The sequence below is a fragment of the Melitaea cinxia genome, chromosome 21, assembly GCF_905220565.1.
Source record: "Melitaea cinxia chromosome 21, ilMelCinx1.1, whole genome shotgun sequence".
NCBI classification, from domain to species: domain Eukaryota; kingdom Metazoa; phylum Arthropoda; class Insecta; order Lepidoptera; family Nymphalidae; genus Melitaea; species Melitaea cinxia.
This window is the reverse complement of record NC_059414.1, coordinates 9,810,716-9,836,400: the sequence shown is the minus strand read 5'-3', so window position 1 is coordinate 9,836,400 and position 25,685 is coordinate 9,810,716. Positions and strand designations below refer to the sequence as shown.

At 35.4% G+C, this 25,685-nt stretch overlaps 1 protein-coding gene across 1 annotated transcript; it reads left to right on the top strand.

The window, feature by feature from the left end:
* Nucleotides 1–340: 340 nt before the first annotated feature.
* On the top strand, nt 341–22,520 carry LOC123663835 (chromatin-remodeling ATPase INO80). Its single transcript, XM_045598468.1, has 29 exons — nt 341–509; nt 711–956; nt 1,783–1,988; nt 2,779–2,982; nt 3,308–3,399; nt 3,779–3,974; nt 5,768–5,905; nt 6,579–6,772; nt 9,132–9,315; nt 9,700–9,879; nt 10,227–10,482; nt 10,792–10,938; nt 11,260–11,400; nt 11,688–11,809; nt 12,693–12,970; nt 13,277–13,527; nt 14,015–14,115; nt 14,499–14,660; nt 15,226–15,385; nt 16,186–16,313; nt 16,557–16,646; nt 16,989–17,066; nt 17,313–17,471; nt 17,671–17,773; nt 18,415–18,488; nt 18,873–18,987; nt 19,949–20,086; nt 21,440–21,651; nt 22,046–22,520. The coding sequence occupies exons 2-28, from the start codon at nt 719–721 to the stop codon at nt 21,619–21,621; spliced, it is 4,317 nt and encodes a 1,438-aa protein (XP_045454424.1). The 5' UTR covers nt 341–509; nt 711–718; the 3' UTR covers nt 21,622–21,651; nt 22,046–22,520.
* Nucleotides 22,521–25,685: the final 3,165 nt, after the last annotated feature.

Sequence of the window (25,685 nt, the reverse complement as noted above, 5' to 3'; positions counted from 1 at the left end):
AAGTAACTAAATTTCATTTATTTGTAAAATGGAGTATTGGTATTTATAATAAATACTGAATAATAATAATAAAAAGTTAATTAAAAACATTGCTTATTTGAAAAATATAAATTTTATATATTATATTTAAATTGAATGCTTTGTTTGTGTGTTGTAGCAGCATGTTTTTGATTACAAATTGTATTTTAAATATCTATTTGTATTGCGATTGGTCAAATTTTATGCGCTAAACCTTGCTATTGGTCAATTTAATTGCAGAGAGACTTTTTTCTTTTGTGGTTGGCTAAAAATAAAATATTAACAGTATTCACTAGTCGAAATGTCTTGAATTATTATGGCGGGTTCGTGTTTTTTCCAGCTCAAATACGAAATGAGTAGTAATGTGCGCCGCCGGGGCGGCGACATTGACAGCGATTTGTCGAATATTCTCGTTCGCCATTTTGTAAATGCTATTGAATTTCGTGTTAAGTAATCAAAGCCAACACATCCCGGAGAGATTAAAATTTAACGTGAGTATTACTTTGTTTATTTCCTTATTCCTTGCCGGGACTTACGTTATCCGAAATAATCGCAATTATTGCCCTATAGCTGTAGATCGATCATAGTTATTAGATTCTTTTCTGTATTTAAAACACCGAGGAAAACCGAAGACCACGTTCAGTGTTGCGTTATGAATCAGTACTTCACATTACGTGTCCTTTAATTTTCAGGAGAAGAGATGTCTGAAAAGTCTTTGATGAGAAATACAGTATTAAAGCGTCATGAAGTTGCAAGACCTATTCACATTCAGAGACTGGAGGCCGCCTTAGATATCAGGCCATTCGTGAACCAAGTGGAAAGGATACTCAACTCTGATGGAGACAGTGATAGCGATGATGATTCTGATGGCAAATCTATGGTCAATGAGATGTCCAAAGGCGATCAGGACATGCATGGTGTTGTGACTACAAAACAGGGTAATATGTCAATCTGTCACATTCATTTAGCCAACTTAACATAACCAAAGGTCTTCCACATAAAATAATATGATCGATATGATGAATTTAGTGTGTTACTTTCTAAATTAAAAGAAATGTTCATTGTACAGAGATGATTACTGTATACCATAGTTGAAATATTTATGTGATATTTTATACTAAACATTACAACTCAACACATCTATGTATATCTTATTTAACTAATTATATTCTACAAATAAATTTTAAGTTTAATAAACTAGGGTAAACCCCCGTTTATTTTCTTCCTAAAAATTACTAGATTCTTAATAATCAGTATTACTCTATAATGCTGGACGTATATATACATACCATGACATGTATTGTTTGGACTTATCAGATTTGATTATCTATGTACATAAATAAAAATTTATTTCTAAATGAAAAACTCAACAACCACTGGATCAGTTCTACTATTTTTTTTTTTTTTTTGTTAATTTCTAATACTTTTTAGGTTTTTATGGATTGAAAAAATAAGAATATTGTGCAGAAAATTGTATATTATAAAATGGATTGTTTCCACTGTATGCATTTTATTGATTTTATTTGAGTTGTGTTATACAGCTGCATTATAAAATAATTGTATACATAAACCTCTTCATTATTATACCCATACACCCTTTGCTGCATTATATATATGTGGAGGAGTGCATGTTTCAATAGTTTTTTGAAAAGTTCTTAAGGCATTTTAATTATCAATTATTAATTTACATAATTTCATTTGAATTGTTGTTTCTAACTTTTGTTTGTTCATAGTAGGATTAATTTTGTATTTTCCTTTTCATAGAAAGGCAGAGTGATCGCTTAAGATTATATAACTTGGCGTCTGTTGGTGAAGAAAGGCAATGGCTTCGAGATGTGTTATTGTCGTCAGAGTCAGAAATAAGTAGCGATGACGACAGTCCAGCAGCAAAAGAGCAAAGAATACGAAGGTTGCTTAAAGAAAGACATTTTCATAACAAATATGCTAAGGAGTATTATAAGGATCAAGGGGTGTGTACTGAATTTAATATTAAAAGTACTATTAGTTGAGTTTATAAGTTGAGTCTTATAATTTTATTTTTAATATGAATAAAAGTTCAAAATTACATAATTATGATTCTTTACAAAATATTTGTAAAACAAATGTGCTCCTATACTTTTTGTCCAGGCCAATATTAGATTATTATATAATATTGTTATTAAATATTCACTCTTCACACAGCAGCCTTTCACAGTCCACTACTGGACATAGGCCTCCACAAGTTCACGCCAAAAATGGCGTGAACACGTGTGTTTTGCTCATAGTCACCACGCTGGGCAGGCGGGTTGGTGACCGCAGGGCTGGCTTTGTCGCACCGAAGACGCTGCTGCCCATCTTCGGCCTGTGTATTCCAAAGCCACCAGTTGGATGGTTATCCCGCCATCGGTCGGCTTTTTAAGTTCCAAGGTAGTAGTGGAACTGTGTTATCCCTTAGGTGCCTCTTACGATACCCACAGGAAGATAGGGGGTGGCTATATTCTTTGATGCCGTAATCACACAACGCATTCACCCTTGGTTGTACATAAATATATATGTGATTATGTTCAAATATTAATTTACCTAATGCATATACATACAAATTCTGAGGAATAAGGAATGGATGAGGATAAAGAAAATATTTACATGCTTTTCAACTTTCAGTTAGATGATACTTTAAACTCTCTCAAAACAAGTCAGAATTTCTTGTGCAAAAGATTCAGAGATTGTCCTTTCAAATTTAACGACTATTTCCACAACAACTAAAGTATATTTTCTTTACAGAATTCTAGATACATGTACTATGGTGCTGGATTACTTTCAACGATAGACCGTTACCCTGAACGTCGAGTCAGCCGCCCAGTACCTGCCCCTTCTAGTAGAGGTCGCAGAGGGCGACCATCTGAAAGAGGGTCAGCAAGAGGCATGCCAAAAGCCAAGAGAGGTCGTGTTAGAGAAAGTCGAGGCTTCAACGATGCAAGTGATGCGGTATGTATGACATTAAGTGTCAGTTTCACCTGTTATGAATAAAGTATATCCTGTACATAAAGTTATGAACGAGGTACAACATCCCAATATGACCAGTTTTGTCTCGATTAATAAGTGACCTTTAAATTCACATTTGTTAGTAGAAATATGTCACAAATATTGTGGGAATTTGATGTTAAAGAATAATATTTCAAAAACTTTTATCTGTTCAATATCATCATCCGTCAAGTAGCATTATCTACAATTGGCGAAATAGACCATAGTTACGATAATTTTGTAATATGAAGTAGTTCATGATTTTAATGATTCTTTTCCAATATTTTAGCCAGATGGTGTTGATTGGGAAGATCAGCTCCGAAATATCAAGGAAGAGAATGATACTGATGAATTCACAATTGCTGAAAAACCAGGGGTCAGGTAAGCGTCATCTTTATTCAAAAATTGTTTTTTATTTATTTATAACTTTATGTATACAAGATTAGAATTCTCTCCTTTTTTATAAATGAGAGAATGTCAATATAAATATTGACAACACCCTCATATAAAATATTTGTCATGTTTTCAATATAAATCCAGTACTTTTACTAAATTGGACTTTATTAATTACCCTTTATTTTGCAAAACCTCACTAATATGTAGACATATCTTTTCGTTTTACCCTTGTACTTGGCAATAAAAAATATTACGTAGAAATTTGCATGTCTGTGGAGAAATAGATATTTTTATATCTATAGTAGGACGAAGATCAGTATTCAGAAATACATATCCAAACTTATATTACTATATCATTTTACAGAGGTCGTAAAAAACTCTCATCGCTCAAAAGTCCCGAGGCTTTAACGGCTAGACGAAGGCGACATTGGCAACTTCTAGTTAAGAAAGAATTGGGGAAAGTGCAAAGAGCTAGGACGGCGACACATCGAGAATTGATGTTACAAAGAAAACGTTTGGCTACACTTTGTTGTAAACATTGGAGGCATGTAGCAATGCAGGTTGGTTGATTAAAATGCGACTTTCGTAATTTTATCCACATTAAATATTATTCAATATGTTTTCTTCATAATATATATATATATATATATATATATAAATTGAATTACATTACATTTAAGAAATATTGGTTACTAACCTATATCGAGCAAAGTTTAGATTTGTCAGTACAGATAATCAGATCATAATATACTCGTTCAATACAGTGTTTTCAATTCTGTTCTCAGCGTTACTTTAAGATATTTAAGCTATAAGCGTTACTTTAATATTTAAAGTTGATAGGCAAAAAGTAAATTATGATGACGTGAACACTTCTTTGTCGCGAATTCAAGATTGGTTTAAAATAAACAACTTGGTTTTGTACGCCAAAAGAACCAAGTGCGTTGTGTTTTCGTTACCTAATGTTAAGCATCCAAATTATAATTTTATAATAAATAATGAACCGAATATAAAATCATCATATCATGAATTTCGATCTAGCGGGTACATCGTTCCATAGTACATATACCAGTCGGCTGTTACCTATAACATAAGCATTTAGTTGCTTACTTTAGGAACAGACGACCGTGTGTGCATTGTGTAAATATTTATTATTTATTATAGCTTAATTGGCTAGAGCACGAACACCTTCAGTTGGAGATGCAAGTTCGATCCCCGCTGGAACGGTCGATTTTTCATATGATATTAAAAAATATTTAGAATTCCCTAATGTGTGGGTAATACAAAAATAAAATCGTACAAATTATATACAAAGGAATAGCATACTGGTTCATTTTGCTTATCATAAGAAACAGGGAACTTATTTACGTTTGCAATAATTTTATTACTAGTTAAGTGTTACTTACTGGCTACAGCTACATGCTGCCTAGTAATGGTTGTGATCAGAAGCCGATTCCTTTTGTTTAAATTATTTTTTCCTTCTTTTCGCTTTTATATTATTATTATAATTGAATGACGCTTTATGATACTAACACATGATTATATGTCATGGAGCATGTTTGTCACAAAATCTATACATATAATAAAATGGTAGGAAAGTCAAAACTGTACATTGAATTTTTTTTTTAAAAGAATACTTGGGGTGTGATCTACAATCGATACCGAAGCCAAAAATATAGTTTTTACAATTTTTGTATTTTTGTCTGTATGTATGTCCGGGATAAACTCGAAAAGTACTGCATGGATTTACTTCAAATTTTACACGAATATTATTAAGAAGTCGGGTCAACATATAGGCTACATATTATCACGCTATCACCTACGGGGAGCGAACAGTGAACCTATATTTCCTCAACGCATTCTGTAACAACGTGTAATCTAACGACGCACATTTGAATGTTGTTGTTATTATGTTTATAACCATACTATAAGTTAGTTGCACACTATAAATAAAGATATTCTGTAGTATATTTAGTAAAAGCATTGCACCCGTGCGAAGCCGGGGCGGGCCGCTATTGAATAAATATTCTATAATATAAAAATGAGTCGCTGAATGTGTTGCTAAGCGTAAAACTCGAGAACGGTTGGATCGATTTCGCTAATTCTTTTTTTAAAATATTCCTTGAAGTACGAGGATGGTTCTTACGGAGAGAAAAATTCTAAAAAAAAAAAATGATTTAAATTTCCTGAAAAAGTCTAAAAACAACACTTTTCTATACTCCCATACAAAAGATTTGTGATAATACTTAAAAGTCAATTTGAACTTTAATACCATACGATAAAGTTTGTGTTAGGCGATACGAAGTTCGCCGGGTCAGCTAGTAAAAGAATAAAAATGAATGAAAACTGTCGACAGTCCCAGAAGAACATGAAGGAGACGGTGTGGCGCTGCAAGCGCCTGAGCCGCGAGATGCAGGCCTACTGGCGGCGCTACGACCGCGCCGAGCGCGAGACGCGGCGCCGCCTCGAGCGCGAGGCCGAGGAGCAGCGCAAGGTGGGCGGTCAACGTCATCACATCGACACCAGCAATTTATACTAAGCTAACTCATAAAAGTGAACTTTACAATAGAGGCTTATAAAAGGGAAACACGTGATACCTTTTATATTAATTAAGAAACTTATATTTAATTTGGTATCTTTAATAGTTAGTTTTTTCATTGCAATTTCACAATTTTTATTATTAAAAAAAAAAAACACATTTATTCAAGTTGCATTAAGAAAACCAACTTATCGAAAATTCGAGTTGGCGTAGTATAAATTGTTGGTGTCGACATATACTCACGCTTTTCTCAGACCCAGCGGATATCAGTGCCTAGTGCGAGTTTTGTTTAATACGTCTCGCAATAACGGGCGTAAATTTTAACTTTATTTCGTATGGGAAATTCGGCATTTCAACCTAGTTCTCGCGTTTGCCGCTAGATGACTCTGTATACTGTATCTGTATATACTATTCTTTATCGTCTAGGCTGCAGTGTTTAAATTCCCATGCAAAATAATGTTCACGTATGAACGCGTTTCTCTCATGTTTCTGTGAATAAAACTCACACTAGGCACTCTGTATTTGTTTTGAGTATCCTAAAATAACTACTATTTTGTTTCTAAAGTATTTACTTAATACTCGTTAATTATAATTTCAAATTTTATAATGTTGCAATCTATCACTTTAGATGGATGTAGAGTTAATGGAAGCGAAACGGCAACGTCGCAAGCTAAATTTTCTCATAACACAAACGGAGTTGTACGCCCACTTCATGCAACGGAAATTGAATGCAGCGGACGATGATAGCGATGCTGATATGATATTGAAACAGTTAGATGAAGATCGAGATCCACGGCTCGCCGCTATCGATAATTATGACAGGTAAGAAATAAAAATATGATATTTAAAATTAGAGGTGCTAGTAATTGATAACTATTAAATGAAATTTAAAAAACTCCTTACGCAATAGTCTAATTTATGTAGAAAATAACATTACATTGTTTTAGAAAAAAATATGTATAATTCACCATGTTATTTACGATCAGCTGGCTTTATTTTTTCTTCAAGATATTAGGTAAACTATAATCCGACAAATTTTAAAGTGGGAGGAAATGGCAAAAAAAAAAAAAATATTTTTCCATGCGTCGGTCGCGAATATTCATAATTTTTTTTTCTTTTTTTTTACACAATATACACACGGTCGTCTGTTCCTAAAGTAAGCAAGTTAATATTTGTATTATAGATAACAGCCGACTGGTATAGCTACATCTTTTTTTTTTTCGATAAGCATACTTATAAATAATACATATATAAATAAATATTTATATTACACCCAGGCTCGTGTTAGGAATCGAACCCACAACCCTCGGAGCAGAAAGCAGGGCCACTATAAACTGAGCTAAAATATAAATCCTAATTGCATTCTATGAAGTTACATCGGGAGGAAATAATTGAACAAATTTGTACCTGGCTCCCGGATAACCAGGCTCGGCTTTTCAAAAACAAAAAGCTAAAACTTCGGCCCAATACTACATTGTTATTTTTCGATATAAAAAGTAAAACTCACTGCTAGTATTATTAGAGACACGAAGTAGGCGAGCGAGATTAGAGCCAGCGGAAGAATGCTGTCGGACGCCTCGCAATGAGACAAGATGAAGAAATCCGAAAGTAAAAATCATCATATCAAAAACCGAAACCGAAAGTAAAAATCATCATATCAAAAATTTCGCTCTAGCGGGTACAACGTTCCATAGCTTAATTGGCTAGAGCGCCGACACGGTCAGTCGGAGACGCGGGTTCGAATCCCGCCGGAGCGGTCAATTTTTGATATGATATTCAAAAATGTTAACCTTTAAGTATGGACGTGGAGTCTCACAGGCTACTCGATGTTTTCGTTTTCCTAGTTTCACCTATTTGCCCTAACTCCCAGCGGTTGAGCGGCTCAGTAGCTTTTGTTTTAGTCGTAAAACTACCAACGAGAGAGGGGGTTGCGTCTTCCAATGAATATCACCTTAGTAATGACCATCAAAATATTGACCGGAGCCTGTCAGGCTACACGTCCATTTTTGCCCTATGATATATTTTACAAGAGCGATTACGTTTGTATCAGATTTTGAAGTACAAAATGTCAAAAAACAATAAAGCCGGTAGTTTTAAATCAAAACGACCATCCACGAGTTCTGTTCAGGACCCCGTGAGAAAAAATTTTGTGCAGGAGATCCACTTTTGTGGTGAAGTGAGTTAGTTGTTATTAGCTTCGGATCAGTCTGACAATGACGAGAGTACTGAAGATTTTTTTTTTATATTGGAGTCCAAACTGATACAAAATCATGAAAGTGACAGTGATGATGACCAGGACCAAGACCAAGACATAGATGAAGAATCTTGTAGTTATAGAGATAGCCTATGGTGTTGCTATATCGTGTCCTAGACTTGAGTACCATGAATGCGTACATCTTATATAAGATGCACCAAACAAAAGCTGCGGAAAGAGATTTAAAAAATTAGTACATGTGCTTGTGGTGCCTTATGTGCAAAGACGTTTTATAAATACACGACTGCCAGGAGAGCTGAGGTTGACCATGACTCTAGTTTTAGGTATTTATATGGTTACAGAAGATGTCTAGGATCAAGAAACCAGTCAAGAAGCCAGAAGAGCATATAAAATCTGTTCCACGAAAAAACATAGGATGATTATCCATGTTTGTATTAGGTGCAACAAACCTGTGTGTCTCCAATGTTCTAGACCTTTGTGCACCGACTGCCAATAAATTTACGTTATTTGACTGTTGTCAAAATTTTTTATATTTGTTATATGAAGTAGTTATTTTGTGTTTTTGGTTTGTTATACATTATATTTTGAGAAAAAAAGACTTATTTTGTTATAGAAATAAGTTTGGCTGCTTTTATTACACAAAAATGTAACCTAAGTAGATTTCGATTGAAAAGAGTCATAATTTTGGATTTTTAATATTTCTATAATTTTTTAAATAAAATTTGATTATATAAGCACGTTATTTAATTGCTAAACTACATAACTTTAATATATAATTAGTTTTAAAGCGATCTTATATCAAATTCTCCAAAAAAAATTTGTGTGTATATAGGAGCCTGTGAGACTACACGTCCACAGTAGTGTTAAGAAAAAATGACGTCCATACTTAAAGGTTAAGATGAAGTTAACTAGAAGTAAAGAGCTAAGTAGTAAGTGACGTGGCACTAACAGTGTGCGCGCTTGCAGCGAGGCGATGAAGGCGCGCGCGCGCCACAACGCGCGCTCGGCCGTGCAGGCGGAGCGCGCGCGCGCCGCGCCGCTGGACGGCGGCGAGCGGCGCGGCGACCACGACCAGCCCGCCATCTTCCGCGGCACGCTCAAGGGCTACCAGCTCAAGGGCATGAACTGGCTCGCCAACCTCTACGACCAGGTCCTCACTTCGCTTCCTTCTAGGCGGACGAGATCTTTTCTTTGCAATATCAACAGGTATCCCGGTCTAAATCTGGAGAGCCTGACTGGGCCTCGACCTTACGGAAGATTGCATCTAAATAATACTGCTCTCGAGTAGTGTTGTTTTCCTGTGATGAGCCCGGTAGTAGTTGTATGAGTAAGAGTCAGAGATAGGATCGGTGACGCGCTGCCAATGATTCCGGTGTTGCAGGCATCCGTAAGCTATGGCGTCTGCGTACCATCAGGCAGACCGAACGCATATTTGTCTCGCTAAACTTATAAAAATGAAATAGGACATTTTGCAAACAATTGAAACAATATCCGATCCATTGATCATTGTTTACTGAATGTATTTCGTTTGCAGGGAATCAGCGGCATCCTGGCGGACGAGATGGGGCTGGGCAAGACGGTGCAGTGCATCGCGTTCCTGTGCCACGTGGCCGAGCGGCTGGGCGTGTGGGGGCCCTTCCTCGTCGTGTCGCCCGCCTCCACGCTGCACAACTGGCAGCAGGAGATGCAGCGCTTCGTGCCCGACTTCAAAGTTGTGAGTGTACTGTGGCTCGGGAAAGCGGGTGCATACTGCTTAATATATTAACTGGGTTATAGTGTATCGTGGAAGTGAATATCTCTATAGTCAGTGTGTAGGGTTGCTGCTATGAATCATTTGTAATATTGTACAGTGATATTGTTCCTATACTCGGGTTTAGGGGTCCCTGCCATAGTGTTATATATTTTATTTTGATAAACATAATTAGAATGTTCTAATTAAGAAAAGCTCCGCAGTATTGTCATGGATAATTTTCCTATATGACGTAGATTTTATTTTTCTTTTTATATTGTATTCTATATGGCACAATTTAGCTTATTTCATACAAAAATATAAATTACCAGGTACCATACTGGGGTAGTCCGAGCGAGCGTAAAATCCTTCGTCAGTTCTGGGAACGTAAAGACCTTCACACACGCCAGGCAGCCTTTCACGTTGTCGTTACTTCGTATCAAATAGTCGTATCTGACTTGAAGTACCTGAACCGAGTGTCATGGCAGTACATGATATTGGATGAGGCTCAAGCTATAAAGAGTTCGGCTAGTATGAGATGGAAATTGTTGCTCGGGTTTAGCTGTAGGAATCGGCTTTTATTGTCAGGTGAGTTAAGGTTGTTAGTAAATATGAGTGAGTCCAATAGTCGTATGACATAGACATAGAGATATTTTTATACTGGAATTTTTTTATTATATCACTTTGTCACAGTAAATAAAATGTTGCTAGTTATAGTCTTAAATTTTAGCTAGTTAGCTCATTTTAAAATTGTAATTAATTAGAAAGATAAATAATTAATTTGTTTAGTGTAGTATTTTCCTGCAGAAATTTTTCTCTAGATATTATGTGTCGTAAGGTTTTGCTTTGTATAATTATTATAAATTGCTTAAAAATTTATGTTGATGCATCTATCAGGTACCCCTATCCAGAACAGTATGGCGGAACTGTGGGCTCTATTGCACTTCATAATGCCGACTTTGTTCGATTCTCACGATGAGTTCAACGAGTGGTTCTCTAAGGATATCGAGAGTCACGCCGAAAATAAGACAACCATTGATGAGAGTTAGTAGTTATTTTTATATTTATTGATTAATAAAGTTGCCAGTTACCTAAAATATAGACTAAGTTGTCTAATAAATTAATCTAATATTACGGTGATCTATTATTACGGCGAGGAGCAACAGTACATATTTTGAAATAATAAAATAGTTTCTACTGATCGTTTTTTTTTTTTTATATGTCACGAAACTGTGGTTTTTTTTTGTACTAATATACTGCCTAAAAATATTTTCGGGAACATACATTACTTTGAGATTTTATAAGATTAACTTTTGATTATTGTTTAAAAAGTGCACTATTTTATAATTAATATTAATTTTTCAGAACATTTATCAAGATTACATATGATATTAAAGCCGTTTATGTTGCGCCGCATTAAGAAGGATGTGGAAAATGAGTTGTCAGACAAGATTGAAATTATGGTTCACTGCCCTTTAACTATAAGACAGAAATTATTGTATATAGGTAAGGTACATTATTTATCTATTTGTATTTTATTTTTAGTTTTATTGTTAATAGTTGCTCGTGATGATTCAGAAGTGATTTGTAGTGTAATAAGTAATGACTATTATAATTTCATTTTAGAAAGATAATAATATTGGAATACAAAGTGATTATAACTTGATACATTTCTATTGAATTAAATAAAAGCTAACTGTTAATAATAAGCAAATCTATGAAGGTAGAAGCCTACTTCAATAAAAAATACATTATTACCACTATAATACTATATAATGTAAAATGTTTTTCAGCTCTTAAGAAAAAAATTAAAATAGAAGAATTGTTACATTACTCGGTCGGAGCAGAATCAGGTCACAATGTAGATAAAAACTTCACATCGAATCTCATGAACTTAGTTATGCAATTTAGAAAGGTAAATTACACTGTCATAAATAATAATAAATAAACACCCCACATTCAACAGCCTCGAGTAAAATGATAGATGTGGAAGATTCATAATTTATTTTTATGTATACAAATTCAGTCAGTTGGTGTGATCACTGCTCCAATGTGTTGTTAACTTTTTATACCACGGCTCACTACACTGTCTAAACAGTCACATGTTAACTAATAATATATATTAATTGCTTTTGTTTTTGTAAATCAATTAATTATCAAAATTATATATATGGCGGCTTTAATTTTGAAACAACGTCAACATGATTGACGGTTGGTAAATTTTTTTGCCCAATTTCAGGCTATTTTTCCTCAAATCTACGCGGGTGAAACCGCGGGGCCCAGCTAGTACATTAATATTGAGATAAGAACAATAATAAATGAATCTCTTATTGCGATACCATCGTTCCATATCCATCGTTCTATAACTTGGATATAAGAACAATTCTTTATTTGATGTTGAATATTTGATTCATTGACGACGTGTTGGCGCAACGGTTACAGCCATGGATTGTACCTGTTGCGCTGGCGGTTACCGGGTCGATCCCCGCACATGACAAACATTTGTATTGGCCATACAGTTGTTTGCTGTGGTCTGGGTGTTTGTGCAGTCCTTGTGGGTCTCCACCGTGCTTCAGAGAGCATGTTAAGCCGTCGGTCCCGTTTGTTATCATGTACACCTGACAGCGATCGTTACTAATAGTACTTAATAGGGAATATATCTGCTAACCCGCATTGAAGCAGAGTGGTGGATTAAGCTCTAATCCTTCTCCTACATGTGGAAAGAAGCCTATGCCCAGCAGTGGGATATTACAGGCTGAGGCGAACATTCGATATGCTAAAATTTGATTTTTTTTCAGGTATGTAATCATCCAGAGTTATTTGAAAGGCGAGATGTGAGATCGCCTTTCGCTATGCTAGTCGACGATTATCACATACCAAAGTTAATAGCTGAAGATGGCATACTACTGAGATCTATACCATCGAAACGGCATCTATTATACAATAAATTATCAATATTAAATCCTGAATATGTACATAGAAGTTATGAGAGTGAAGATTGTTTTGCATTTACAAGGTTTATGGATCTGTCACCGATGGAAATTTATAGGGTGATGGTGTGTGGTTGGTTGCACGCGTGAGTATTTCTTTAGGAAATATTAGATTTTTGTTTCTCCTAAGAGTTATAACAGGTTTTTATTTTAATTATTATTTAACATTTTGGACAAATAATGTGTTCATTACTGTAACGACAAGAAGATACTGCAGCTAACAAAAATATGTACAGTTTATTGATAATAATTATTAATCTCTTATCAAATTTATTTTTATGGGTCAAACTTTTGAAAAGCTTTTAATTATATACCAAATTTATAAAACTAATATACCAAAAAGGCTGTAACTTAAAAAAAAAAATATTAATCTAATCCTAATTCTTTTTCAGTATGCTTCACATAGAAGACTGTATAGAAAAATACGAGAAGCTCCGACATAGACAGAATTGGTGGCGAAGAGTCGAAGAGAGTTGCGTAAAACAAGAAGAGAGTGAGACAGAAATATATGGAGATTACTATGACAGAGTGAATAGCAAACATATGTTGTTAGTGTGTCCTGATGGCGATATATTGAAACGGAGAAAACATGACAGTCAGCTTTGGAAGGACTTTTTATTCACAGATCCACTTTGGGTGGAGGGTTAGTAGAACAATTTTTAATATTGTTTTTATTATTGAAGTTTACTCCTTAGAAAGCGATATAACGCCCGTGGTGTGGAAAAAAATTGAGTGAAATCGTGTGAAATAGTAACTGAGACCTACCTTGAGAGTGACGTTTTACCGCGCAACGTCTCTTGCGAGAAAGATAAATATAATTTCTAAATATCACGGTAATCATTCTTAATATAGTAAACTCCTCTTGTAATACGAATCTAACATACACACTGTTTTATGCTTCTATTACCGTTAAAGGTGTTTTTTTTTTCAAATGAAAAATCAAATCGTCAAATTATAAAAAATAATATCTAAAAAGTTGTGCATATCATAAGTGAGAATTTGTTTATCTTTCCATAGTTATAATTATAAACAGTTGTCTTAAAAAGTATTTTTTAATCGCAAAATAAAACACGGTTTTCTTGGTTCATACCAACTGTTTTTTAAAACTCTTTTATGTTTTTAATTTCCAGGCGGTCCATTCTATATGCACACAGATCAAATAATACATTACATGCAGGAGACAATTGAACACAGAGCCATGCGAACAAAGAACTTAAAGACTGAAGGACAGGTGAGATAGTCTAACAAAAATTTGGTTATATATTTTAAAGATTCAAGACCGGCGCTTTTGTACTATTATTTAGTATGTTAAAAGATTAACTTTCCCTTACAATAACAACAGGCTTAACAGCAAAAAAAAAAACTAAACTTGTTATAAACATAATTTTTTCTTATTGTTTTCTAATGTTTACGCGAATTTTACACATTTATTGAAACGGGAGGACCATGGTTGCTGTAAAGTATCCGAAACGTCGGGAATCAAAAGTTAATAATAAACCGCGATAAAATCCGAAAAAAGTTGTTTCATTAAATAATTTTTTCTCTTTGAAACAAATGAACTTAGATTTTATCACCTTATAATATAAAGTACAAATGAATATTTGAATTGTTTAGTCTGAAATGTTGAGCGAGATAAAGACGGAGGAGGGCGGCGTGATGCCGGTGGTGGCGCAGCCGGCGGAGCTGCCGGAGTTCGAGCACGTGGAGCGGGCGCCCGCGCTGCGCCGCGACGTGCCCACGGCGCTGCCCGCCTTCTTGTTCACGGCGCAGCAGAAGGTTCGTGTGAAAATACTTTGTTTTGTGTGTGTGTTTGTGTGTGTGTATGCGTGCGTGTATGCATGCGTGTGTACGTGTTTGTGTTTTATAATAATATTTGAATAAAAAATTATTTATTATTAGATAATAATTTTTTTTTAATATAATAAGATTTAATTTTTTTTTTGTTATCTTTTTTGAACTGTAACTTCCTTAGGCGCATGAGGGTAAATTTTTTACGGATGAAACGTCACGAAGATGAGCGACGTTTTGATGTGCAACGTTTTTTAAGTATGATACCGCCTACATCGTCCGGTACAGGCGTCACCCGCCTTGTTTCACTTCTGACATGTGTACTTTGTACGCACGCACTTTTTTTAAGCATGCAAATAAAAATTATCAAGTTATGTTATGACTAAATTTAAATTAAAGTATTAATTTTTAAAGTTGAGTTTTAGAAAAACGATTATTATTTTGTGAAATAAAATTCACTATAATTGAATGATGTTCTGATGAAATTTGATCTTTCCGGTCATCGTAATGTAGGTAATATTTTCAAAACTCGAATATCTATATTCAAACGCAGGTGAGCGCGTTCACCCGTGCTCCGTTTGCGTCGTCGCGGAGTTTCGCGCACGCGGTGCGGCGGCACGAGCACGGCGAGTGCGCACGCGGTGCGAGCACGCTGGCGCGCCTGCTGGCCGCCGCGCGCCCGCCCGCCGGCTGGGCCTCGCTGCAGGTGCCAGGTGACTCGCATAACTTTGTTCAAATAGGCTGCAAAAGTACTTTTGAATCGTCATTTTACAGTGAGTTTGTGTTTATTTAAGTGAAGTTAAAGTGTATAATATTTTTAAAAGTGAAGCTACCACCGTTATAATCAACATGTATTCAAGTTTAAACAATTTTGCTAGCAAAATGCCTCACGCTCTGACTTAATTGGCATATTTAGGTAGTGCATCGAACCCATTTGACGACACGTTGGCGCAGCGGTCTCAGCACTGGCTGTGGCGCTGGCCGTTGCGGCTTCGATCCCCGCTCACGACAGACATTTGTATTGGCCATAAAATGTTTGTCGTGGTCTGGGCGTTAGTGCTTATGTAATGTGTGTTTCTGGACTCCCGACACAGGATCAAATCCTACTGTTGGCCCGTTAAATGTGAAGCGTTTATTTATTTATTTATAGCAGGAAATATCTTGCACAAAATCTGGATCAGCTTGAAATGGGACCTTACAGAAGGTCGCACCTAAATAATACTGCTGCCAAGTCGTGTTGTGTTCCTGTGACTAGTAAGCTAGCCAGAGCTCCTGGAAGGGTCGGGATAGGGTAGGCAACGCGCTTGCAGTGCTAGGGGCATGATCCAGGTTACCATAAGCTATGGTATCCACCTACTATCTGGCCGATTTACATATTTTACTTTGTTGCGAATGATATATGTATATGTTTATTAAATTTACTTCTTACACCAAGATGTGTTGAACAATTTGTATTAGTAAATTGTGAACATATTGTATGGTCGGGTTTTGAACTTACTTTTTGTATATTTAGATAAGAACCAACTAGTGAGCGACGCGGGGAAGCTGACAGTGTTAGACTCATTATTGAAGAGACTGAAGGAGCGCGGACATCGTGTACTTATATACAGCCAGATGACCAAGATGATTGATTTATTAGAAGTGAGTTTTTTATTTATTTAATACGTTTTTTAATAAAAATTAAATATTTCAAATCACCATTTTCAAGGAATATGTATACTAAATTTTAGGTATTTTCTTTTTAAGAGAAAGTCCCCATAAATATAAACATTGTTTCTACTGCTAATAATATTATATATAATAGTACTGCTATTAAAACTTTGATTTTTATGTGTATGTATTTGACGCTTAGTTGTCCATAATTAATGTACATTTTATTCACAGGAATACATGTGGCATCGTAAACACAAATACATGCGGTTAGATGGTTCGAGCAAAATCTCAGCTCGACGAGATATGGTTGCAGATTTTCAGGCAAGTGACAAATTATATAACTTCATAAATGTTTCTATCATTTTCTTTATTGTAAGTGTTAAGTAATAAGGATTACTAGTGCGATGCTACTGACAAAACAAACTATTTAGACAATTGTCAAACTACTACTAATTTTATTTTTACAGTGAATAAATAGTGACAATGTATTGAAATCAAGGCATCATCTAATTTAAAGGCAAACAAAAAAAATTTGCCACTAATTGCATTGTAAATAAATTATATTATTTTTAAATTTTTATTTACTTATTTGAGTAACTACTGCCATATTATTATTAATAGTATTTAAAAAAATCAACGATTTATATGATTTCTCTAAATTAGGCCCGTGCTGACATCTTCGTGTTCCTGCTGTCTACACGCGCTGGCGGCCTCGGTATTAACCTAACCGCTGCAGATACGGTGAGTGTTGTCATTACTTATTTTTACTTTTCATTTTAGTAATATTTAACTTTTTTATTTTTTATTTATCAAATATAATTTCTTCAAGTAAGCTTAGGGTACTATTTAGTTTTATCGTAACTAAGATATCTCTATTCAAATTAAGCTATAGTTTATACAAAATATAAAACACTATTTTATTTATTTATTTATTTTTTTATTATTTTCTGTACTTAATTTTAAATATTTTAAATTAAAACTACACAGGTAATATTTTACGACTCCGACTGGAACCCCACAGTGGACCAGCAAGCGATGGACCGAGCACATCGCTTGGGGCAGACGAAGCAAGTCACTGTATATAGACTTATTTGTAAAGGAACTATTGAAGAACGTATCATGCAGAGAGCTAGGGAAAAGAGTGAGGTTAGTATTGTTTATACTAAGTATTATATTAATTTGAGACATCATATTTATATTGTAAATATCCCTAATTTTGAGGGTAGTTCAAAAATCAATATCTACACAAGAAAAGTTTATAAATAAATACATTTTTTTCAATGGCTATTTTAAAGTGAAAGTTAAGTTAATTTTTCATGTTGTAATTTTTTTTAAATATTTATAGATTCAAAGGATGGTCATCAGTGGTGGTAACTTCAAGCCAGATACTCTGAAACCTAAAGAAGTTGTCTCTCTTTTATTAGACGATGAAGAAATTGAGCTTAAATGTAAGTCTGTCACAAATAAAATTCAAAAAAAAAAAAAAAATGTTTTAATTCTTTTTTATTTCTATGATTTTAAAAACATTAAAGTAAATACACACTAAGCAATTTATGTTAACTTTATATCGAAATACTATTAAAGAATCAGAGTAGATTTGCTCAAGTGAAGTTAATTTTCACTTACTCTAAAATGACAAATCTTAAAGTTTTAGAAAATGACTAAAAAAAAAAGTGCTTGTGTACAAAGTTCACATGTCAGAAGTGAAACTTCTTTGCAAACTAATTTTTAAGTCTCGTTTATATTTATACAAATCTGAAGCTTTAGTAGTTGTAGTTTCTATAGTACACGCTAGGACTATCTGTAGACAAAAACGTTGCACGTTTTCGTGACGCTATTATTATTATTATTGCGTTTCATCCGTAAAAAAATTACCGTCGCGCTTAAAGAAGTTTCACTTCAGAAACTTTCTTTTTTCCCTATGCGTGGTTGGCTGCCACTGCCCGCCCCACCCACAGAGTCGCAGCAGTATTCATAATATAAATCCCTAATGCATTTTACGAAGTTTCGATTGGGAGGAAATTGGCCATAAAAATCTGTCACTGGCTCCCGGATCATAACAGTGTTTGAATATCGTTTTATTTCGCAGATCGCCAAAAATCAGAAGAAAAGAAAATGATGGAAGAAAGGGAACGTAAGAGGAAATTAGGAATTTTACCATCGGTATGCTACATCTAATTATTGGCGTTGGCTACATATAATATTGGCTATAAATCTTAAAAAGATCTTTTATAAATTATTTAATTTAATAAAAAAGTGCTGACATATATAAAGGATAAAGGAGTATGTTTTGCATATAATTTGAGCTAGGATATTCATATAATTTATATTCGAAAGGTTAATTTCGTTTTTTGAGTTTTTTATACATATATCACTAATAAGTAACCTAAAAGTATAATATATCTGTAAATTTTGACTCAAAACAACTTTTTACTTTATGTATCCCTCGCTACGTCTCTGGCCTGTGCTCAGCAGTGGGATGATACAGGCATAACTAATCATTTATTTATATTTAATTATATATATATGTGTGTGTGTGTGTAGCAGGCGGTCGCAAGCGAGGCGAAGCGCCCTCGCGAGTCGGCGTCGGAGCCGGGCAGTCCTCTGCAAGTGGACGATGACAGCGACCACCTCGTCGTCGACGCCGAACCACAGCCGTTGCGTGAGTGACTTCACTAATATTTCTTATTATTAAAAACGATCCACTTCAATTATACTCCATTCCTTATCCATGCGACCACGGTCAGGTGGTCAAATTATATAAGATTTGTTAATATTACTGTCTCATATAGCACATCTAGTAAAATGAGCAAAAAATTACTATATTTGGTAAACATTGTTTTCATCAAACGCATTTAAATATAGAGTTGAATGTGTGTTCTTTAGATGTCACGACTGAAGTAAACCTTCTTTAGGTCCATCTTACTTATATCTCCCTCTCAACTTGCGTTCGCCTCGCCGATCACACTTTTCGTAACGATCTCGTCACGCACTCACCAGCTTACTCCCCAAGTCAAGCGTGCGTACGCTTCAGCCTGTAATATCCCACTACTGGGCATAGGCCTTTTTCCCCATGTAGGAGAAGGATCAGAGCTTAATCCACCACGCTGCTCCAATGCGGGTTGGCGGATATATTTCTATTATGAGTAACGCTCGCTATCAGGTGTACATGATAACAACCGGGACCGACGGCTTAACGTGCTCTGCGAGGTACGGTGGGGCGACCTACAAGAACTGCACAAACACCCAGACCACGGCAAACACCTGATCATTACAGCCTATACAGTCCACTGCTGGACATAGGCCTCCACAAGTTTACGCCAAAAATAACGTGAACTCATGTGTGTTGCTCATAGTCACCACGCTGGGCAGGCGGGTTGGTGACCGCAGGGCTGGCTTTGTCGCACCGAAGACGTCTTCGGCCTGTGTATTTCAAAGCCAGCAGTTGGATGGTTATCCCGCCTAGCGGTGGTAACACCTGGATGGCCAATACAAATGTTTGCCACGTGCGGGGATCGAACCGGCAACCGCCAGCGCAACAGGTACAATACATGGCTGTAACCGTTGCGCCAACGCGTGTCAAGCGTGCGTAAAGAAGTTTTACTTTAAAAAAAAGCAATAAGCAAACGGTCCCCCCCCCGCAGCGTTCCCCCCGCCGGCGCGGCGCGCGGCCCGCGGCGCGCGGCGCGGCCGGCCCCGCGGCTCGCGGCACGCGCTCTCGTCGCGCCCGCCCGCCGACAACGCGTCCGCCGTCGCCGCGGGTGAGCTCCACTTGTGGCGAATTTATTCTATTTATTTACCGTTATTATCGTTGTTATAGTGGTTGGTGATTTTTTTATTAACCGTTTGGATGTGTGAAGAAAAGGGAGGATCCTCCGACCAGACGGGTGTTGTGTCTGGCGGGCTAACGCCCCGACGGTTGTTGTCGGGATCTTGTATATATACTTAATCACTTTGAAAACTCTGATAGCGCAATGTAGCATACGTCAGTTTTCTCTACCTAATTACGTATTTTGTAGTCGTTCGTATTTCGCGCGATAGATGTCGCCACAACTGTGAGAGATATAGGTGTTAATAGATCGCTAGTGACTATTAACATCGTCGGAACTGCAAAATCGCATTTTTTAGTTTATTTCATAAAACGTTTCGAAATTAAATATTATATTATTTAGTTGTGGTGGTGGTTGTGGTGGTAGTGGTTAGAGACTTCTGACAAATCGGTACCTATTTGTCTTAACCCGTTAAAAATGTAACAAGTGACTTTTCTCATATTTACACATTAAATACCGGCTAGTAATAATATTAAACATAAATAGCCTGTACAGCATTACTTTAAAATTTCATGATCCTGCTTAAAATAAGTAAAAAGATACACGCAATTTACACTTTAAATCGCTCTCCTGTAAAGTTGCTGTTTTTCACATTCGACGTTTTTAATAGTCATGGGCGAGATACTCTCTATATATCGTCCTTTAGAGGAGGAGGAACACTATTGATCGATAATGATTTTGTTTTTAAGTTTTACCTTGTATATGTGAGATACAGCGCTTGCTACCATTTAACGGTGGCCTAATTAGATCGATAAATTAGACTACTTGTATACTATATATATATATAAAGTAAAAATATAGAAAAGGCGATGAATTTTATTTACATGAGTAACCTGATGTACAGAACATACTCTCTCGCTCTTCTACGAAAAACTGTATTTATCTATGTATAGAAGCAAGAATATCAAGGTAAACTATATTGTTTACTTTTTGAAACCATGGGTATGTGTTTACTTTTATTACGTTTCTATTAAATGTTGAGGTATATTTTCGTAATTATTTCTGAAACAAGGAACAATACTGTTAAATATGTTAAAAGATACTATATATTCGGAACAACAGAAAAACAGCTGACCGGGTTTACAACTCATTTAATACATACATTTCACAGATACCAACTTACCCACAATCTCGATATTTTAAAGACACAGACGATATATAACAAATACTTAACGACTATTTCATATACTATAGGTCTACAGGCGAATAAAGTTTTTTTATTTCTAAATATGTGTGAATATCGACAATGTTTAAATCTCAAACTAACAATAAATTAAATACCAGGTGCAGCACTGCTCGAGTCAGACGCGCCCCTGGAGGCCCTCGAGGCGCCGGCGGGCGGGGAGGCGCGGGGGCGACGCGGGCCGGGGCGGCCCCGCCTGCGCGCCGCGCGCCCCTCGCGCCCCACTCGGCGAGCGCGCCGGCCCCGGGAGCCCCTGCTCGTGCCCCTGGCGCCCCCGCCCTAGCGCCGCGCCCCGCCCCACTGTCGGGAGGAAGTAGGTAGCTAACAGGGTGTACATCATTTACCGAGGTAGGGCGCAGTAGGAATTATCCTGCTCAAAATCTGGAGCAGCCAGACTGGGAAAGTACCTCGACCTTACAGAAGATCGCAGCTAAATAACACTGCTCTTAAGTTGTGCGGTCCCTAAAACATCGTACCAGTTTTTCTTCGTTAATAAGGGAGAGCAAATAAACGGACGATACCATCTGATATTAAATTACCGTAATCATTTTAGTAGATTCCAAAATTAATGTGTTTCAAGCAAACAAATAAAATGACAAATGATCTCTTGCAGCTTGTTATTTTGCATTAATATTAACATTACAATTATGATATATTTATGATTATTAGTAAACTATCGTGTATAATTTTATTTGTTTTTGTTACAGATAGTGAAATGAATTACTTAAAAAACTGACGTGGCTTATTCGAGATAACCCACCTACAATGAGATTGTATTAAATATTGTGTAATATAATATAATTACAGTCAAATCTTTACGCATATGTATATTGTACATCTTAGTATAATATATATATACACGTCCTAAAATGTTTTTACTTACAAAGTATTAAGTGCAAAGTTTATAAAACTTTTAACAGTTTATTATTTACAAATCGAGTCATCAGAGTCAGTATAAACATTATATGAATGAAGTATTTTATTTTCTTTTGTAAATTTGTCATGTAACTTTGATTAAAAAAAAATCTTATTTATATTTATTTTAAATCATATCTGAGCCAATGATGGCGATGCATTATTTTACGAATAAAAAAACGTTTTTTGTTTCAAATGTAACAGAAAGTTCAATCATTTTGTAAACTCAATATGAAAATGTGATTAAATTATTGCATACTAAAAGAAGAAAGTGCTTTATTTTGTACCTATTAATCACTCCATAAACGAATGGAACGATGATTATCGTAAATTACTAACATTTTTCAATATACTTTTTTAAAGTATCAATTTGATAAAGGTCTAACATTACGTTATAACATGTTATAGTTCTTGTTGCCTGGTTACGAAATTAAATATTATATTTTAATAATACTACAAAATAAAAGATAAATTATTGTGCTCACTGAAGTAAGTATTTAATGATTTCAATAAAAGTTTAATTTGCAGAAAGTTGCAACAAGAAGTTGCAAAATGATCTGATTGATGTTACGAATAAGTTAATACTCTGCCCTAATATTATAATATGCCAAATAGATTCGTGAAGATTAGTTCATAATGAAAGATCTGACCTTATTTTCTCAAATTAAACACTAATTGTTAAGATTTTTACAGATTTTTATTACACAACCGTTCGGTACAAATGTCGAGAATAGAATACCCACATTATCATATTACTTTTTAAACGTCAGAAACATCATTTGTTCGTTCTTGTGTTGCTATATGTAATTAATTAATTTAATGTGTTACTAACAAACTGAAACTTACTAAATCTAATATCAATGTAAGTTATGACAATAAATGAATATTACATAATATTTAATATCTAATAATTACATCTTAATATAGTATCTTGGCTAATTAACCTTACAGCTCGGCCATCCTATCTAAGTGGGTCCTCCCACTTGCTCATATTAACTTAACATAAAAAGTAAAATAGAAATCAGCATTACAACACTAATTTGATTATTATACAATGAAATTATATAGCATACTTTGGCCTAAAATACATCATATAAGGCGGGTAAAGTGGATTATAAATTGTAACAGAGCTTTCCTCGACACAACATCGACAATTTACAAAAATTATACAAATGATGTAAATTGATTGATCTCAATTAAGTATTTCTAAATGAATATATTATAGTCTTTACAATACATTTGCTTCAAGTTAATCATTGTTCACTAACGTAATTCATAATCACATTCCTAATCGTTTACTACATCTTTCAAATATCATATCATATACACATATCATATTCATATATCATATTCATATACTTATCATATTCATATATCATATTCACATATCATATTCATATATCATATTCATTTCAATAGTCTTATTACATAATTATCTTATCACAAATCTTTATCATATTTCAATTTCGTCAACAATACCATTCTGTTTCTTGCGCAATTTGTCACGGTCTCAGGTCATCTGTGCGACACCGTTGTCATGGTGCCATTCATTGTCTGCACTGACCAGTCATGACAAATTTACGCTCAGGTCTTATTAACTATCTTGCAATCATACGTGCGACATCAATATCTCGATGTCATTCATTATCTGCACCGATTGCTCATATATTTTTTCTTAAAGTATTCATCAAGATGTCAACATTCTTATTAATGACACACACAACTTTTAATCACTATCGAAAATTTGATCACCAAAAAAATTAATTATCGTAAATAATCAAATCATTATTTCTCGTATAATACATATATATTTACAGAGCTATATTATTCTTATTTTTTTTTTTAATTATCAGTATAATTTATTATTCTTTCTCTAACTCAATTTCTGGACCCTCACTTTGATCGCTGTCAGTGCTATCACTGGTGAAACCCTTAAAGTTCATCCAGGGATGAATTTTATCCAACGCGACAACGTTCTCATACCTCTTGTTACCTCTCCTCGTTAATGGAGTATCTTCAACGAGAAATCTATAATAAGAATATATAATCTATAATAAGAATCCTATAAGGACCTTGAAATTTAGGGATGAGCTTGTGCGATTTCCCTACGTGATCTTTGTCTATTACGGTTCTTTCTATCCTGACCAAATCACCTACATTATATTGCCGCTGACATGTCCTACGCTTATCAAACTGCTTTTTAGCATATTCCTGTTGCTTCTCTATCCTCTCTCTAGCATCTGACCTCAACCTATCTAATGCCTCACCCTCGATTCGTTCAGTTGTTTCAGTAATTACGTCGGCCAAAAGATTTTCAGATGCATTCATCAGTCTGCATCCGAATAATAATTCTGAGGGGCTTTTCCCTGTTGTTTTATTACTAGTGGTATTAATGCCTAACTGAATCTCTCCGATGTAATCGTCCCATATATTATCATTCCCACCGTGACATTTTGCACTTAGGGCATCTGATATAGTCCGATTAAACCTCTCGACCTGTCCATTCGCTCTTGGAGTAGCCACTGCATTTAGAATATGCTTTATTTTTAATTTATCTGTAAAATCTTTAAATTTTGCGCTTGTAAAACAAGTACCACGATCCGTTATAAGACGAGAAGGAACGCCAAAATAACTAAAATGTTCCTTAAATACTTTGATCGCCGTAATCGATTTTGTATCTCGTACGGCTCGAATATTAATAAATTTTGTAAAAGCGTCGATAATAACAAGCATGTACATATTACCCCTCTTAGAGCGAATGAAAGGGCCCAAATGATCAGCATGAAGTGTGTGAAATGGCTTCTCTAACTGAGGTATGGGGTGAAGCATTCCTTCTTTAGATCCCCCAGGTGTCTTATGATGCGCGCACTCTAAACAAGCTGCGACATACTTCTTAACGAATCTACGCATTTTTGGAAACCAAAATGTGCCTCTTATACGATTCAAAGTTTTTTCGAAACCGAAATGACCCACATCGTCGTGGTTCATTCGCAGCACTTGCCACCTACAGCCCCTAGGAACTACCCATCGCAATCCTTCATCTAGAATTTTGTACACATAGTTACCCTTCAACTGATAATTACCAACTAACCTGTCAAGCTGATCATCGATTAGTGGTAATGGGTAGTGTTCTTTTTTGGTTTTGTTATTCAAGGCACTATAATCAACACATAATCTGCTTTCGCCTGTCTTTTTCTTTACCAATAATACCGGGCTAGCATAGGGTGAATTGGACTCACATACTATGTCTGCATCGATCATCTCCTTAACCATGGATTGAACTACCCGACGTTCCGGGAAAGAGAGTCTGTACGGGCGGTAAACTACTGGTTGCGTATCGTTCAAATCAATTTCCATTTGAACCACATTAGTCAACCCTAAATCATTTAAGTTCTCCGAAAAACATGTATCATAACTTTTAAGTACCCCTTT